Genomic DNA, 19,138 nt, shown 5'->3' on the forward strand with positions numbered 1-19,138 from the left:
AGAACACCACTTATCTCCTGCAAGCTGACTTTGGTCGCCAGTTAAATGGTGTTTTCTCCGACACATTGGTGCAGCTGGCTTATGGGTTAAGCGAGCAGTGTGTCAAGAAGCAGTGCGGCTTGGCAGGGTCGTGTTTCAGAGGACGCATGGCTCCCAACCGTCGCCTCTCCCGAGGCCGTAAGGGAGTTGCAGCGATTGGACAAGACTGTAACTACCAATTGGATATCACAAAATTGGGGAGAAAAAGGGGTAAAAAAAAAAAGTTCGAAAAAGGACACGTCTTATCTGTAGACATCTCTGCCGCACCTTCATTTCTTAGGAGTCCACCCGAACAAATAGCATGCTATGCTCATGTTCATGTTTAAATGTCAAAATACGCAGAGAGAAAAGGGAATTATATTCAATATACACTCGCTTAACTTTGGTCGGAATCGGGCCCTTAAACACACACACAGATTTCATTTCCACCTCCCAACTGCTGCACCCCCCCGCCTGCGTGCCCAGCCTACCAATGCCCCCTGGCAGGCAGCCATTACATTGTGATTATGATGCAATCAGGGCACTCGTGGGAGCGATCGGTGCAGTAATCACACATAGCCTATAATCCTGCTAATGAGCGTGGCGTGTGCTCACAGACACTAGTCCTACAATCCCTCTAATGAGCATGGTTTGTGCTAACATACACTAGGCCTATAATCCTGCTCATGAGCATGGCGTGTACTCACGGACACTAGTCCTACAATCCCTCTAATGAGCATGGTTTGTGCTAACATACACTAGGCCTATAATCCTGCTCATGAGTGTGGCGTGTGCTGACTGTCGCTAGGCCTATAATGCTAATTAGCGTGGCGTGTGCTAACGGACTCCAGGCCGTCTGGCTGGCCTCTCTCTGGACAGTCCAGCATCTATGAGGTCTGATTACATTCTGCCCAATTTATTAATGCCCTTAAATACTGATGTGACTGGGATGAATTACAGAGAATTGACAACTGATGTGGGTAGTATTTTGAAGCCAACTGGTATAATGCATTATTATATGATTATAATGTATTGTTCTGGAAGACTTGTCATACATGATCCTGACTAAAAAACAGCTTGTTTCAGTCTTGAGAAATGTCTGCATTAAAATACATACTAATTTGCAATGCAGGTATACTGGAAAGTTAATGTTGCACTTACAGCACACATCGTTATGGTTTCATTCCTAGTATGGGACTTTCATGCTGCTCCTTTTCATTGTAATTACTCTTTTAGTCCCGTGATTTAAGATATGCCTTTTCCCCTCCTAACCTCAGATATAAATTACAGTCAAGATTTCTAGTTTCAACATAAGGGGAAAGCCATTGCGATTGGGTCGTGCTTTCGATGTATAATTTCTACATGACACCCCAAAAATCCCTGGTAAATGTAGTTTAGCTTAGCAGCTAACTGCTAACAGGGTGAAATGATGTTCAATGAGCAGATGTGTTATATTCATTTCGCTTGCTCGTTAGTGGGACCGAATCCAGATGAGACAATTACTGTATGAACTCAAACACACAGGCCCATTATGCCCAGTAGTGCCGACAAAAATGGCTCAGTAGGGGGGGAAAAAAAGGTGAAAGGTGGGTACATGTTATAATGAGAGGAACGTAATCGAGAGAGAAAACATACAAGGGCAGAACTTCCAGTTTAGAATAACCATATAATTAGTTATAGCGTACAAAAGACTCTGTAGCCTACAGCAATGCCGAGTTTGGTTATACAGTGTTTTGGCAACGACAGCAATATATATCTATCTACACAGAGATGTTTTAAGGGCTTTTAGGCAAGAAGCAACATCTTCTTAGCTACAGTGTCACATACAAATATCCCTGTGTACTGCGCAGCAGAAGAAATCCAAAACAAGCATAATTACTCTAGATACAGTATGATCTGAAAGCCAACATTCACAGCAATAAGACTCTTGGTTAGCACACACTCAAGTCATCAACATCCAAACTAGCTCACCTATGGCTATAAACCTTAATACATGACAATGACAGCAGGCATTCATATCTTCTATCCTAAGTCATAATACTTATCTGCAGTGAGTTCTCTTTTACAGTAAGCTTAGTGTTTCTGTTATTTCTCTTTGTATTTTATTTAACCAATGTGGTAATGCTGCGCTATTGCCAAACAAACGCAGACTGAATAAAAGCGGTTGCTCCCTCGACTCCCATTGGGTTCTATGTCTTCTTTTAGCTATTGCAGGTGGTCTCCTGGTGAACGGAGACTGAGGCTGATCCTCGGTCAGTTTCTGGGGCGCTGCTGGTGGTAGAGGGGTCACCAGAGCAGTATTTCGTCTGCAGGGAGCGGCCTACGTAGCTCCAGTACTCCCTCCGGATGGTGTCCCTCTCCTGGGCCAGGAGCTCACAGAGCTTGCGGGAGGACAGGGAGGGGGATGGAGAGAGACGGAGAGGGTTAGAGTTATAGCAGGATTAAAGGGTTGAAGGGGCAAAACGAGAGACGGACCGAGTGGACAAGAGATCCATTTACACAACACAGCAGAAAGAACTGATGTGGTAAGATAATGCTGTGTCAGGTGTAACCAGAGTGTTCACTTTGGTGCTCATTAATGCCAATTCTCTGGGGGGGGTTGCACTCTCTTTGCGCTGATTTGCTAATACTTGCTTGTTAAATCTTTTGATGAAGTACCACTGAAATGTATTTATAAATGCCTGGAATATTTCAATTTCTTATACAATGGGTTAAAGTTATGTATAGTAACCCCAGGTGTAAAATATTAAATAATGGCTGCTTCTCAGAAAGTATTAAACTGTCAACTACAGTGCCATGCGAAAGTATTCGGCCCGCTTGAACTTTGCGACCTTTTGCCACATTTCAGGCTTCAAACATAAAGATAGAAAACTGTATTTTTTTGTGAAGAATCAACAACAAGTGGGACACAATCATGAAGTGGAACGACATTTATTGGATATTTCAAACCTTTTTAACAAATCAAAAACTGAAAAATTGGGCGTGCAAAATTATTCAGCCCCTTTACTTTCAGTGCAGCAAACTCTCTCCAGAAGTTCAGTGAGGATCTCTGAATGATCCAATGTTGACCTAAATGACTAATGATGATAAATACAATCCACCTGTGTGTAATCAAGTCTCCGTATAAATGCACCTGCACTGTGATAGTCTCAGAGGTCCGTTAAAAGCACAGAGAGCATCATGAAGAACAAGGAACACACCAGGCAGATCCGAGATACTGTTGTGAAGAAGTTTAAAGCCGGATTTGGATTCAAAAAGATTTCCCAAGCTTTAAACATCCCAAGGAGCACTGTGCAAGCGATAATATTGAAATGGAAGGAGTATCAGACCACTGCAAATCTACCAAGACCTGGCAGTCCCTCTAAACTTTCAGCTCATACAAGGAGAAGACTGATCAGAGATGCAGCCAAGAGGCCCATGATCACTCTGGATGAACTGCAGAGATCTACAGCTGAGGTGGGACAATCAGTCGTATATTGCACAAATCTGGCCTTTATGGAAGAGTGGCAAGAAGAAAGCCATTTCTTAAAGATATCCATAAAAAGTGTTGTTTAAAGTTTGCCACAAGCCACCTGGGAGACACACCAAACATGTGGAAGAAGGTGCTCTGGTCAGATGAAACCAAAATTGAACTTTTTGGCAACAATGCAAAACGTTATGTTTGGTGTAAAAGCAACACAGCTCATCACCCTGAACACACCATCCCCACTGTCAAACATGGTTGTGGCGGCATCATGGTTTGGGCCTGCTTTTCTTCAGCAGGGACAGGGAAGATGGTTAAAATTGATGGGAAGATGGATGGAGCCAAATACAGGACCATTCTGGAAGAAAACCTGATGGAGTCTGCAAAAGACCTGAGACTGGGACGGAGATTTGTCTTCCAACAAGACAATGATCCAAAACATAAAGCAAAATCTACAATGGAATGGTTCAAAAATAAACATATCCAGGTGTTAGAATGGCCAAGTCAAAGTCCAGACCTGAATCCAATCGAGAATCTGTGGAAAGAACTGAAAACTGCTGTTCACAAATGCTCTCCATCCAACCTCACTGAGCTCGAGCTGTTTTGCAAGGAGGAATGGGGGAAAAAATGTCAGTCTCTCGATGTGCAAAACTGATAGAGACATACCCCAAGCGACTTACAGCTGTAATCGCAGCAAAAGGTGGCGCTACAAAGTATTAAGTTAAGGGGGCTGAATAATTTTGCACGCCCAATTTCAGTTTTTGATATGTTAAAAAAGTTTGAAATATCCAATAAATGTCGTTCCACTTCATGATTGTGTCCCACTTGTTGTTGATTCTTCACAAAAAAATACAGTTTTATATCTTTATGTTTGAGGCCTGAAATGTGGCAAAAGGTCGCGAAGTTCAAGGGGGCCGAATACTTTCGCAAGGCACTGTAAATCGGCATATCTATCTATTATGGCCATCGAAATGTTAGCTATTAAAATCAGATCCAACAATACTATCAAGAGGTTAGAAATCCAGGGCTTAAAACAGGGATGCAAACTGGTGTGGGCCCAAAAAGGTGACGTTCTTTTTCTCTCACTGAAACATGCTAAACAAATCCCTGCTAGGGGGGGAATGCTGGTTAACTAATTAAAACAAAGAATATGATCTACATGATCAGTCTGTGTGTAAAATAAAGTTATTAATGTGAACCTAACTCAAAGCTAAAAAAAAAAATGTAAGGAAAGCAATCCAATGTTATTCGTTGCCTAGACTTTACTCAAATGACACAAGTCTTGAGGGAAAAAAAACAATACTAATATTGCAGTTAGCCATGACAGCCTTTATAATAGAACGCTTGTGACCACACACACACACACACACACATCTAAATATTGCACTTGGGGGGGAAAAACATTTTAAAGTAGAAATAGAACGAAACAAACAGGCATTCTATTTTTGCTCTATTATAGTGGTCACTATAGTAGACATTGATCTAGTGTACAAGGCTACATGTGTGCAAAAATAACGAACTGAGTAAAACATTTAATAATCCCCCCCTCACTCACACAAAAGGGTTACTATCAAGTTCAACACAACAAAAGCAATATCTTTGGGCTACATTGTTCACTTTCTGCCTGTGGACATCTGTTCTACAATGTGCCAGCAGAGCATGATATCAATTATGCCAACAAAGGGTCTCTTTCAGGCAGAGAGTGCACCCATCATACCCCTTTTTAATTCACTGTATTGAAAGAGGGAAAGTGTGTGGCGTTTGTTTCTATCACCTCTATTGGCCTACAGCATAAGTCAGGCCCAGCTCCAGCTACACTTGATCCCTGAATCCACTTGTTTAACCAGCAACGCCTCATTTTCACCTAATTCTCTCATTCTGAAAATTAACCACATACTGTACAAGGAAAACATTAGTACACATATATAGTTGGTTCCTTAGCTAGTTCACATTTCACACGGATTGCCAGGGTCCTTTAAACAACTAACGCGTTAAAACTAGAGAAACGGCAAGAACCGTATACCAGTTAATACTATAGCGAATTGGTTAGGTTACAAACGTTAGTTCATCTGATGTTGTAACCGTTCGCAAGCTAGCTGTCTGACTTCATTAGCCTGCTAATTTTCACAAACGCAATAATTTGATCAGCTAAATTGGCTAATGTTGCTCAACATTTATCTGGCTAGCTAATGGAGAATTAGATCCAGCTACTATAGCAAGATACTTAACGCTAACAATACTTTCTCCCTCACCTCAAACTTTACAAATGCCAGTTGTTTTTCGGTTACAGTTTTGACGGTACGCACCGTCACATTCGCACCCCCGTTCGTGGTCAGGCTTCCTTCTCATCTACCTCTTCCGTTATCGTTCAGGGACGCGCTGCTGTAGCTAACAAACTGCCTTTGCACCCTACTGCTGTCTTTCCAGAGCCCTCGCTGAATCTGTAACCAGCAAATCTCTTCAATCGCGTGCTTCATTCTATTGTTATGTGAACGAATGGCTGGGCCTTGGTCAGTCAGTATTGCTCCAAACGCTCCCCACTTATTCTAAAATTGATTGAATAGATTTTTCCCCCTCATCCATCTAAACACACAACCCCATGATGACAAAGCAAAAACAGGTTTAGAAATCTTTGCAAATTTATTAAAAATTAAACGGTCTGCAAGTCCTTCTGTGGAGATGGGGGAACCTTCCAGAAGGACAACCATCTCTGCAGCACTCCACCAATCAGGCCTTTATTGTAGAGTGGGCAGACTGAAACCACTCCTCAGTAAAAGGCACGAAAGCACGTTTTGAGATTGCCAAAAGGCACCTAAAGGAGTCTCAGACCATGACAAACAAGATTCTCTGGTCTGATGAAACAACAAAGATTGAACTCTTTGGCCTGAATGCCAAGTCTGGAGGAAACCTAGCACCATCTCTACGGTGAAGCATGGTGGTGGCAGCATCATGCTGTGGGGATGTTTTTCAGCAGCAGGGACTGGGAGACGAGGCAGGATCGAGGCAAAGATGAATGGAGCAAAGTACAGAGATCCTTGATGAAAACCTGCTCCAGAGCGCTCAGGACGTCAGACTGGGGAGAAGTTTCACCTTCCAACAGGACAACGACCCTAAGCACACAGCAAAGACAATGCAGGCATGGCTTCGGGAAAAGTCTCTGAATGTCCTTGAGTGGCCCAGCCTGAGCCCGTACTTGAACATCTCTGGAGAGACCTGAAAATAGCTGTGCAGCGATGCTCCCATGGCTCTGCAGAGAAGAATGAGAGAAACTCCCCAAATACAGGTGTGCCAAGCTTGTAACGTCATACCCAAGAAGACTCAAGGCTGTAATTGCTGCCAAAGGTGCTTCAAAGTACTGAGTAAAAGGGTCTGAATACTTATGTAACTGATTTCATTTTTATTTTTTTATTTTTTTTATACATTTGCACAAAAAAACAAAAACCGGTTTTTGCTTTGTCATTATGTGGTATTGTGTGCAGATTGATGAGGGGGAAAAAAAAACAATTTAATCCATTTTAGATTAAGGCTGTAACGTATCAAAAATGTGGAAAAAGTCCAGGGTCTGAATACTTTCCGAATGCACTATGTATCTACAAAAAAAAAAAAAAAAAAATATATATATATATACACACACACACACACATATATACATATACATATACATATACATATATATATATACACATATATATATATATATATATATATATGGGGGATTTTAAATGATGCAGACAATTACATTGATAGAAGCTACAATCTACAGTATCTGCAACATCTGATCTACCTCCTACAAAAAAACTTTTAAAAACTTGCTTGTTTGATTATGTGAAATCAAATTACCTGGTCATTATTTATATTATATCCATTACCACAGCTAACACAGCCACGGCAGGAGTACTGGTAGTGAATTAGTTTGCTAATGGCTACTCAACATACAGGTAACTGCCAAAACTAAGGAAACACTAACAACATCTCTTAATAGGGTGCTGGGCCCCCACGAGCCAGAACAGCTTCAATGCACCTTGGCATAGATTCTACAAGTGTCTGGAAGTCTGGAGGGATGCAACACCATTCTTCCATGAGAAATTCCATAATTTGGTGTTTTGTTGGTGGTGACAAATGGTCTCAGGTACCGCTCCAGAATTTCCCATAAGTGTTCAATTGGGTTGAGATCTGGTGACTGAGATGGCCATGGCATTTCATTTTCATGCTCATCAAATCATACAGGTGACCACTCGTGCCCTGTGGATGGGAGCACTGTCATCCTCTATTTAAAAAATAATGGCCTGCCCAGCATTTTTATACATGCTTAAGGTCATGATGGGATGCTAAAGAAATCACACATGTGTGGAGGCACCTGCTTTCAATATACTTTGTATCCCTCATTTACTCAAGCAGTTCCATTATTTTAGCAGTTACCTGTACATTGACATCGAGGTGGCACTAGCATCGAGAAACATTCATTTAAAAAAAAAAAAGTAGAGGAAAAATACAAATCATATTCTCAACCAACTGAAAGCAATCCCATCCTGCTGCATGCATTTCCGAGTAGACGGAACTAAAATAAGTATAAGAGCTCCTGCAGTGACTTTCTGAATGAGCCAATGCCTATTGAGAACAGCAGAAAAAGAAAAAACTCCCAAGAAACCTAATTAACTCCGACACACACACCCGAGCAGTGAGTTCCCCAATACAGAGGCAGCATACCAGCTGTCATTCAAACTGCCAGGTAGACATTGGAAGCTTGGAAAAGCACGCAAGACATCCGCCGCGATAGGCGAAAGAGTTTTCAAATCCGACACGCGGACTCGTTGAATAATTCCTACTGATTTACCCTTTTTCCTCAGCCTTGAACTGTTGGTGCGAGGGCTGTTATACACTGATTGACTCAGAGTCAATGTTTTATACTGGAAATGTACTAAGAAAGGAGACGTCCCAGCTATGGTAGAACACTCTATTTTCATTCTCTGCACATTGTTGCCAAGTTCTTCAGCATCTACACCAGTTTCACAATTTCTTTTCGGGCAGAGCACTAGCGCATTTCAACTCATCAAAGCTTGGTGTTTAGTTGAATCAAGTGTGCTACTGCTGGGCTAGAATAAAAATGTGCACTCCCTTCGGGTCCTCCAGGAAATGGATTGAGAAACAGTGATCGAAAGACTCCTTTCATCGGAGTGCACTAAATCCTACTTCTGCCACCATCTGTCTCTAAATTAGTTTATAGTTGTTTATACAGTTGAAGTCAGAAGTTTACATAAACTGAGTTTAAATGTATTTGGCTAAGGTGTTTCACAATTCCTGACATTTAATACTAGTAAAAATTCCCTGTCTTAGGTCAGTTAGGATCACCACTTTATTTTAAGAATGTGAAATGTCAGAATAATAGTAGAGAGAATGATTTCTTTCAGCTTTTATTTCTTTCATCACATTCCCAGTGGGTCAGAGGTTTACAAACATTGAATTAGTATTTCGTAGCATTGCCTTTAAATTGTTTAACTTGGGTCAAACGTTTCAAATAGCCTTCCATAATAAGTTGGGTGAATTTTGGACCATTCCTCCTGACAGAGCTGGTGTAACTGAGTCAGGTTTGCAGGCCTCCTTGCTCGCACATGCTTTTTCTGTTCTGCCCACAATTTTTCTATAGGGTTGAGGTCAGGGCTTTGTGATGGCCACTCCAATACCATGACTTTGTTGTCCTCAAGTCATTTTGCCACAACTTTGGAAGTATGCTTGGGGTCATTGTCCATTTGGAAGACCCATTTGCGACCAAGCTTTAACTTCCTGATGTCTTGAGCTGTTGCTTCAATATATCCACATAATTTCCCTGCCTCATGATGCCATCTATTTTGTGAAGTGCACCAGTCCCTCCTGCAGCAAAGCACCCCCACAACATGATGCTGCCACCCCCGTACTTCACGGTTGGGATGGTGTTCTTCGGCTTGCAAACCTCCCCCTTTTCCCTCCAAATATAACAATGGTCATTATGGCCAAACAGTTCTACTTTTGTTTCATCAGACCAGAGGACATTTCTCCAAAAAGTATGATCTTTGTCCCCATGTGCAATTGCAAACCGTAGTCTGGCTTTTTTCTGGTGGTTTTGCTGATTTCTTTTGATTTTCCCATGATGTCAAGCAAAGAAGCACTGAGTGAAGGTAGGCCTTGAAATACATCCACAGGTACACCTCCTATTGACTCAAATGATGTCAATTAGCCTATCAGAATCTTCTAAAGCCATGACATAATTTTCTGGAATTTTCCAAGCTGTTTAAAGGCACAGTCAACTTAGTGTATGTAAACTTCTGACCCACTGGAATTGTGATACAGTGAATTATAAGTAAAATAATCTGTCCGTAAACAATTGTTGGAAAAATTACTTGTATCATGCACAAAGTAGATGTCCTAACCGACTTGCTAAAACTATAGTTTGTTAACAATACATTTGTGGAGTGGTTGGAAACCTAGTTTTAATGACTCCAACCTATGTGTATGTAAACTTCTGACTTCAACTGTACCTGTACCCCCGCACATTGACGACTCGGTACCCCCTGTATATATAGCCTCATAATTATTTTGTGTAATTCATTTTTATATATATTTTTTTAAACTTTCGTTTATTTAGTCAATCTTTTCTTAACTCTTATTTGTCTTAAAACTGCATTGGTGGTTAAGGGCTTGTACATAAGCATTTCACGGTTGTATTCGGCGAATACAATTGTATTTGATTTTATATGCATATCACTACTATAAAGTAATCCCAAATGTGAAATTAGATTATGCCTATTTTCCCATACATACATTTCCCATACATTTGGGCTGAACTATCCCTTTAAGTCCGATAGGTCCCAGTGCTGCTCACCTCCAGGGCCTTGCTAAGGACCTCCACCTGGTCTCCTGAGGTGTTCTCCAGGGAGTCCTCGTAGATGTCCACCAGGAAGCCCAGCAGGTAGGGCGAGCAGTGGGTCTCCTTGAGCTCCAGGATCTGCTCCAGGAGACCCGGGTGGGACGACAGGCCCCGGTCCTGCAGAATCCTGGGGGAAAAGGAGGAGGAGAGGGGTGTGAAAAGCTTCAGCCAACTCTACAGAAGCAGTATCCCAATTCAGAGCTCCTACACTAAACATTGTGACTTCTGACATCTGCTGGTGGAGGATAGAAACTGCAAGATAAGTGAATTATTATTATTAGCCATTATGTTATAGACTCACAAAATAAAGACCCAGTGCAGTAAAAAAACTTCATTTAACAGTGTTTTATACATATTTCCATACTATGAGGTTGAAATAATACTGTGAAATTGTGAAAATGATAATGTTCTTGTTAGTGTGGTTTAAAAAGACTGCCTGAAATGTCAGCCTGTTTTGGTGGGATGAAATTGTCCTGCCTAGTTACATCACCAGGCGGTAAATTAATTAATAGACCAATAAGAAAGAGTTCCAAACCGCTCTGCCAATAACAGCTCGTTTTCAGTTTCCCCCTCTCCACTCAGACCAGTCCTACCAAAATTCTTGCTTGAAAAATTACTCTTTGATAAGAATATATTTGTTTCTTTTTGACCATTTTAATGGAAAAACAATCACAGTAAAGTACTTAATCATTACCCAGAAATGATTTGATATTGAGATAAAAACATCTGCATTGGTCCTTAAATATGAATACTTCAGAATTATGGCAATGAGGCACTATCTATAGTACTTCAGAATGTAGATGAACCCCTGGGTACCAGTTATGTCCATGTGTGCAGTTTGAAGGAAGTTGCTTACTAGCGTTAGTGCAGTGACTGGAAGTCCATGGTAACTGCTAGCATGCTAGTAGATGCCATAGACTTCGTCATTGTGTTAACACTAGTTAGCATTGGCTCACGAAACTACCTCCATACTTGATGCAGAGACATACAAATGTCCTAAATCCCTATATATATCCCTTTAAGTATTATTTAATTCCCTACTGAATGAATCCTGTATGACACCTACCCTTTCAAATAGTTCCACACGCTTTCATTGTGGGGAGCCTTCTTGATCTGTTTGAGACTGTACCTTAAAAAAGACAAAGGAAAACACATTTATCAGATGTGTCTGATGTAGCACACTGGAAATCTCTGTCCAGTCCAAAAAAAAAAATCCCATACCCAAGGAGACCCAAAACAATTTGATAGGTGTAATGCTAGAAGACCCTGGAAGACCCATCTAGCCTATCAGAGGACAAGGTAGAGCTACTATTATGACGCTCATACGGATCACATTCTTTCAGATATGAACTCAGCCAGAAAAGAAATGTCCCTTTTTCAGGACCCTGTCTTTCAAAGATAATTCGTAAAAATCCCCAAAAACTTTACAGATCTTCATTGTAAAGGGTTTAAACACCGTTTCCCATGCTTGTTCAATGAACCATAAACAATTAATGAACATGCACCTGTGGAACGGTTGTTAAGACACTAACAGCTTACAGACGGTAGACAATTAAGGTCACAGTTAGGAAAAATTAGGACACAAAAGAGGCCTTTCTACTGACTCTGAAAAACACCAGAAGAAAGATGCCCAGTGTCCCTGCTCATCTGCGTGAACGTGCCTTAGGCATGCTGCAAGGAAACATGAGGACTGCAGATGTGGCCAGGGCAATAAATTGCAATGTCCGTACTGTGAGACGCCTAAGACGACGCCACAGGGAGACAGGACAGACAGCGGATCGTCCTCGCAGTGACAGACCACGTGTAACAACACCTGCACAGGATCGGTACATCCAAACATCACACCTGCGGGACAGGTACAGGATGGCGACAACAACTGCCCAAGTTGCACCACGAATGCACAACCCCTCCATCAGTGCTCAAACTGTCTGCAATAGGCTGAGAGAGGCTGGACTGAAGGCTTGTAGGCCTGTTGTCTGGTGAGGACCTGCCTTACATCACCGGCAACAACGTCACCTATGGGCACAAACCCACCGTCACTGGACCAGACAGGACTGGCAAGAAGTGCTCTTCACTGACAAGTCACGGATTTGTCTCACCAGGGGTGATGGTCGGATTCGTGTTTATCGTTGAAGGAATGAGTATTACACCGAGGCCTGTACTCTGGAGCAGGATCGATTTGGAGGTGGAGGGTCCGTCATGGTCTGGGGCGGTGTGTCACAGCATCACCGGACTGAGCTTGTTGTCATTGCAGGCAATCTCAACGCTGTGTGTTACAGGGAAGACATCTGGTACCTTTCCTGCAGGCTCATCCTGACATGACCCTCCAGCATGACAATGCCACCAGCCATATTCCTCGTTCTGTGCGTGATTTTCTGCACGACAGGAATGCCAGTGGTCTGCCATGGCCAGCGAAGAGCCCGGATCTCAATCCCATTGAGCACGTCTGGGAACTGTTGGATCGGAGGGTGAGGGCTAGGGCCATTCCCCCCCCAGAAATGTTTGGGAACTTGCAGGTGCCTTGGTGGAAGAGTGGGGTAACATCTCACAGCAAGAACTGGCAAATCTGGTTCAGTTCATGAGGAGGAGATGCATTGCAGTACTTAAAGTGGCTGGTGGCCACACCAGATACTGACTGTTACTTTTGATTTTGACCCCCCCTTTGTTCAGGGACACATTATTCCATTTCTGTTAGTCACATGTCTGTGGAACTTGTTCAGTTTATGTCTCAGTTATTGAATCATGTTATGCTCAACCAAATATTTACACGTGTTAAGTTGCTGAAAATAAACACAGTTGACAGTGAGAGGACATTCCTTTTTTTGCTGAGTTTATGAAGTGTCTATGATGAAGTGTCTGGTGAGTAGGGGCTAGGAGGATGAAGTGTCTGGTGGGTAGGGACTAGGAGGATTAAGTGTCTGGTGGGTAGGAGGTTGTTTCTTTCCCATTTTCAGTTTCTACTCAAGAGCAGTAAGGTGTGGGTCCGACATGAGATATGGTATGTAGGGAGAGCAGGTACATACTGTACTTCTCTATTGAGTATGGATGGGTCTGAGTAGCCTGTTGTGTGGGAGATGACGTAGTGCCTCTGGTTCCATGCAGAGTTGTTCCTCACATCCTCCTCCAACAACTGCTCCACATACTCCAGCTCACTGTCCCACAGCTTGTACTCCTGGAGAACAATACACACCTATTTAGTACTGACACGCCATACACTTTAGTCAACACACTTACAGTATTTAGACCAGACACACATTTAGTAATGACAGAGACAAACACACCATTGTCATTGCTATACAGTATTCCAATGGCATGTGACCACTGATTAGTGATTAATACACACTGCAGATAAAGGATTTTCTGGTTCAGAAATCTCCCTTCATGCTGATATCCTAGAGACACTTCTGATCCATCCGCTACTAGATACTTTCCAAGACTATACAGTGATTCAATCACACATAAGGACAACAAAACTGCACAGTCATAATCAATGCAGCCCATTTCAGAGAGCCACAGGAGGTCTGTTCAGAGGCAGAATGCAAATGTCACTTCATTTGCATAGACATGTGAAAATAAATTATGCAAATCAAGGCCATTTGGTTTCATTAACACAAATCTGGAGCTGATAACATTTTCAAAATTGGGCCATTGAGTCTTAGGTAGGCTACATTCACAATGCTTTTGCAGTTTGACCGCAAATCATGCAACACTACTGTAATAAGTGGAGTGAGAGAATGAAAGGAAAGGGACAACCGAAACTGGGTTCATCGCTTTGCTCGTCTAGCAGAAGCGTCAGCTTATCATTCCAATCAGAGACACAGAGACAAAATCTTTGGCACCACCCGTTCTACTAGCAATAGATTGTTATTTGACAATTTCTGATAGCTATACATTGTTATTTGACCCATTCTGATAGCAATAGATTTGACCCTTTCTACTAGCAATAGATTATTTTACCCTTTCTACTAGCAACAGATTGTCATTTGACCCTTTCTGATAGCAATAGAATATTTGCATTCTCCATAGGCAGCCTTATACTCTCCATTTCATAAGAAGATATGTGATTGTGAATGTGTAACAGAGTAGTTCTAGTCCCTGTCCCAAACTGGGCTTATCCAGAGACACACTGCACAGGAACACTTCCTACTCAAAAAGCACAGTCAATACCACTGACCCATAAAAGCCAAGGTGAGGGTGAGGAGATGTCACTTGGTCCAGGACAACAGTAATTCTATGTCTCAGGAAAAGAGACGTCACTTGGTCCGGAACAACAGTAATTCTATGTCTCAGGAAAGGAGACGTCACTTGGTCCGGAACAACAGTAATTATATGTCTCAGGAAAGGAGACGTCACTTGGTCCGGAACAACAGTAAATCTATGTCTCAGGGCAAGAGATGTCACTTGGTCCGGGACAACAGTAATTCTATGTGTCAGGGCAGGAGATGTCACTTGCACAATGGCCGCTACTAGCACACAGCTAACAATTCACCATGAGTTACAAACACATCCTGGTTGTTGAGGCTCCTACCTTGAGGACCCACTGTCTGTGCTGCCAGGCATGGTAGTTCTTAGCATCCTGACTTAGGATCTCTGCAATGAACTCCAGTTCTTCCGAGGGGTCGTTCAGCCACTCCACCACCATACGTCTATGGTGCCTAGGATAAGGAGAAGACGGTTGTTGACACACATTCTATGGTTCTACACAAGTCTTTGTGTAACAGAAGAACAAGTTTATTGTTCAACTTGTTGAGAAGGAAAATGTATATATGCTCAAAAGCAAATGTTGGAGACAAACAGCCTGATGATGTCATCCAGTCACGTGTTCATTTTCCAAAGTACAGCACACAATATTTTACATAAAGTAGGTTCTTAAAGGATTATATAGTGTTAGTCTGCTCGTGTTTGCTTTTTGCCATGTAAAATTTAGTATTGTTAGATCGTGATACTGGGATAGTGACACAAATTTAGATTAGAAGAGCTCACCAGACTTGGTAGTTTTTGGGCTGGTCCTCAATGATGGCCGTAATGTACCTCATCTCCTCTCTCAGGTCCTTCTCCAGGGCCTGCAGTAACACTCGCCGGTAGTGCCTTCACACACACAGACACACAGAAAGATAAAAAGTACACCCTTTCTTTAGGGTCTTGCACTTGTCATTTTCGAAGAGAGGGTTATACCAAGTAAAACTATTGATATTCTACTGTTGTTGTGTTCATGAATCATAATAACATTGGCTTACCATACAGTGTAATTTGCAGCATTCAGTTCAATAGCTTCAGCCGTCAGCGTGAATGCCCTGTCGCTTTTTTCATCATTCTTCAATAACGCTCGGAAATAGTCATACACGTCTGTGACTATTGGAGACAAAAGTGACATGTTTGGTTGCATGGGGTACGTGTGAAATGAAAAGTTTCTGATGCAAAGTGAAATAATTTTGACATGAATCGTAACTACTCAAAGGGACTTCGGAGTCATTTGGTAGGCTAAATGCATGAGATTATATGCATAAAACAATATGGATGTATGGTTCTAAATTATATGCCAAGTTTAATATCTTACACTTGTCAGAGTAGGCAATCTTCACAACAGGATTGGGACCATCATCTTGTGGAACAGGTTCTAAATCAGCCCATTCTTTTCTGTCTCTTTTATATGAGCAGAGGCGGGAGGGAGAGAGAGAGGGTAAAGCTAGAGGGACATTAGTGAATGGGGCAACTGTTCTCTCCACCAATGCGGCTACGACAAATTTGCAGGTATCCCTTTTAAATCAATGCAAAATATAAAACACCAATACCTAGCTATAATTGTAAGAGTACTGTCAATTACAGATCAATCGGATCTCCCTTTCACGGCGAGCAAGCTAACGTAGCTAGCCAGCAAATTCAAACCGACTCAGGGAGTTGGGAAAAATAGCCAAATTGCTCCACAGAGAACAATCTTTGACTAGCTAATTAACGTTACACTCTGATAGCAATGTGAACCAGTCTTTATGCAGCTTCGACTTATGATGAATGCATGGCTACATTTGGCATCACTAACCACATGCAATCACTTTCTAGCTACCGTTAGCTAGCTACTTAGCCTAACTAGCTAATTAGCTTACCTGTAAAACATATAACGGAACGGGTTTTCATAATCAATTTCGGGCTCTTCTTCGACCCCTTCCTCGCTCCTCCTCTCATCCTGCAATTCTGAGGATACATGTGAAGTTTCTTCAATGCCTGACATTCTGTCATAAGCTGGTCTTTCGGTTGCAGGCTGAACAAGTGCTGCCTTATTTGCAACGTCGGACCTCTGTGTTGTTGCACTCATTTATGTAATTTCCTCTGTTTTGTGCAACTCGGATAACCGTTTTACAAGGTACAGTGTACTGGAGCATGTATGATCCGCGTAGGGGTCGATAGCAATAGTTGATTAATATTAATAAGAAAAATAATGAGGAAGAAATATCAATGAGGAAAGTTTTAAAACGTTGAGTGTTTGTCCGCTATAAGTTAGCTCATTATCAAATAAATGGTTTTCAAAATGGTTTGTTTTGTAAGTATTGGTACTTTCAATACAATTGCTACCGCGTTCAAAACTGGGAAAAATGAGGACTAATCATGACGTCAGTGATCTTCAGGTCCGAAAGTCGGAGATTTAGAAAAAGGCCCGAGCTGGAATTCCGAGTTGATTTGAACGCACTGAGGTCGGAGATTTACGAGTTCCCAGTCGCTTTAAACGCGGCATGGGAAATCGGAAGAAAACTAGGTCAAATCAGGTCAAATCATGACGTCAGCAAAGGAGGCGGCTGAGCGGAGAAGGGCTGATAATGGCTGTAACGGAGCAAATTAAATAACATCAAACACCTGGAAACTATGTGTTTGATACCATTCCACATTAGGGTGCCACAAACCTCCTGTTGCCGTCAGTGACCTTCAGATCGGAAAGTCAGAGCTCTAGGAAGAGGCCCGAGTTCCCGACATGGAATTCCGAGTTGGATGACCGTTCGAACCGATTTATCTCAGTCTGGAGCTCGCTTTTTTCAGATCCCTATTGTCTCGAACGCACTGAAGTCGGAGTTCCCAGTTGTTTTGAATGTGCCATACTCACACAGGTTTACCAAAGACAGGTCTTGATCCGACATTGCAGGCGACTGCGGACTGACTGATCAACAAAGAACATTGCATCATAAACGACTCATTATTTTTTAGACCAGTCAGTCAGTCACAATTTACCCATGATACATTACGATTTTGATAATTTCGAACATGGCCCTTGTTATACTGAACACATATAAATGCAACGTGTAAAGTTTTCGTCCAACGTTTCATGAGCTGAAATACAAGATCCCCGAAATGTTGTGCTCTCCAAATTTGTGCTCAATTTGTTTACATCCCTGTTAGTGGGCATTTCTCCTTTGCCAAGAGAATTCATTCAACTGACTGGCGTGGCATATCAAGAAGCTGATTAAACAGCATCATCATTAAACATATGCACCTTGTGCTCGGGACAATAAAATGCCACTCAAAAATGTGAACAATGCCACAAATGTCTCAAGTTGAGGGAGCGTGCAATTGGCATGCTGACTGCAGGACTGTCCACCAGAGCTGTTGCCAGATAAATGAATGTTAATTTATCCACCATAAGCTGCCTCCAACATTATTTTAGAGAATATAGCATTATGTAACCACGCCAGCCCAGAACCTCCACATCCTGCTTCTTCACCTGCGGGATCGTCTGAGACCAGCCACCTGATGAAACTGAGGAGTATTTATATCTGTAATAAAACCCTTTTGTGCGGAAAAACTAAATTCAGATTGGCTTGGCCTGGCTCCCAAATTGGTCGCCCTATGCCCACCCATGGCTGCGCCTCTGCACAGTCATGTGAAATCCATAGATTAGGGCCTACAAATTTAAATTGACTGATTTCCTTATGAACTGTAACTAAGCAACATCTTTAATTGTTGCATGTTATGTTTATATTTTTGTTCAGTATACATTGGGCACTAAATGTATTTGATTCCCTGCACTGGATTAATGTGGACTGGACAAAGTGGACACATTCGTCTGCCCCGGCGAAGCTGACACATGCCATTTCTTACAATGCCTGGATAACCACAATTTGTTATAGAAATCTGTCAGTCGATGACATGGCACGCAACCGTTGGTTGATGCATGCAACATCTGAGCACGGGAATGCAACCATTGTTTTGGATCTTAAAAGACAAGTGAGATTGGACATTGTTTACACTTTTCATCAAAATGACACCTTTTAGCAAGAATTTATCCCATCACTGCCACCCATCCATTTATCCATAACTGCCCAAAGCCCAACAAGAGGAGTGCCTCTTACTGACCATTGTCGTGGAAATATTGAATCAAATATTTCTCAGATACCGGAGCATGTGAATTCAAATAGACCTTATTACAAAAAGTAACAAAGCCAAGCAATTCCACGGAAGAACTGCCTTCTCGTCACTGACCTCAGGCTTTATAGGTTTCCACTTTCAGATAACACACATGGTCACTCCTCTCTATGTAGATGATTAACACCCCTTGGCCTCTCACCACAATTATCTTTCAGTCTCAATTCTTGCTTGTTTACAGATTCTGTTAGTGGCATAACCATGGCAATGATACAAAAAAATAAGACACACATAATGCAGGTGTCTGTCCAATGATACTCATAGGACTACACGATGGGTCTCCCCAAGCCTATAATGGCACAGACATACAATACAACTACATGCCCTACAGGCAGTCACAGGACCAGGCA

The 19,138-nt window shown here is 42.1% G+C and overlaps 1 protein-coding gene across 4 annotated transcripts; it reads right to left on the bottom strand.

Annotated features, from left to right (window-relative positions):
- Positions 1–1,664: 1,664 nt before the first annotated feature.
- Positions 1,665–17,573, bottom strand: LOC112221076 (protein farnesyltransferase/geranylgeranyltransferase type-1 subunit alpha). 4 transcript variants are annotated; one of them, XM_024383172.2, is made up of 10 exons: positions 17,473–17,573; positions 16,484–16,571; positions 15,940–16,068; positions 15,620–15,734; positions 15,366–15,470; positions 14,911–15,037; positions 13,406–13,554; positions 11,449–11,511; positions 10,338–10,509; positions 1,665–2,399 (listed from the first exon to the last, which is right to left on the bottom strand). In XM_024383172.2, exons 2-10 carry the CDS (start codon positions 16,560–16,562, stop codon positions 2,220–2,222), a joined length of 1,119 nt encoding a protein of 372 aa, XP_024238940.1. In that variant the 5' UTR covers positions 16,563–16,571; positions 17,473–17,573; the 3' UTR covers positions 1,665–2,219. The 4 variants fall into 4 exon arrangements, with proteins under 4 accessions (XP_024238940.1, XP_024238941.1, XP_024238939.1 ...); XM_024383173.2 differs by lacking the exon at positions 17,473–17,573 and adding an exon at positions 17,276–17,429; XM_024383171.2 differs by lacking the exon at positions 17,473–17,573 and having other exon boundaries at positions 16,484–16,988.
- Between the last annotated feature and the right edge of the window lie 1,565 nt (positions 17,574–19,138).

The sequence above is a fragment of the Oncorhynchus tshawytscha genome, linkage group LG21 (assembly GCF_018296145.1).
Source record: "Oncorhynchus tshawytscha isolate Ot180627B linkage group LG21, Otsh_v2.0, whole genome shotgun sequence".
Taxonomy (NCBI): Eukaryota; Metazoa; Chordata; class Actinopteri; order Salmoniformes; family Salmonidae; genus Oncorhynchus; species Oncorhynchus tshawytscha.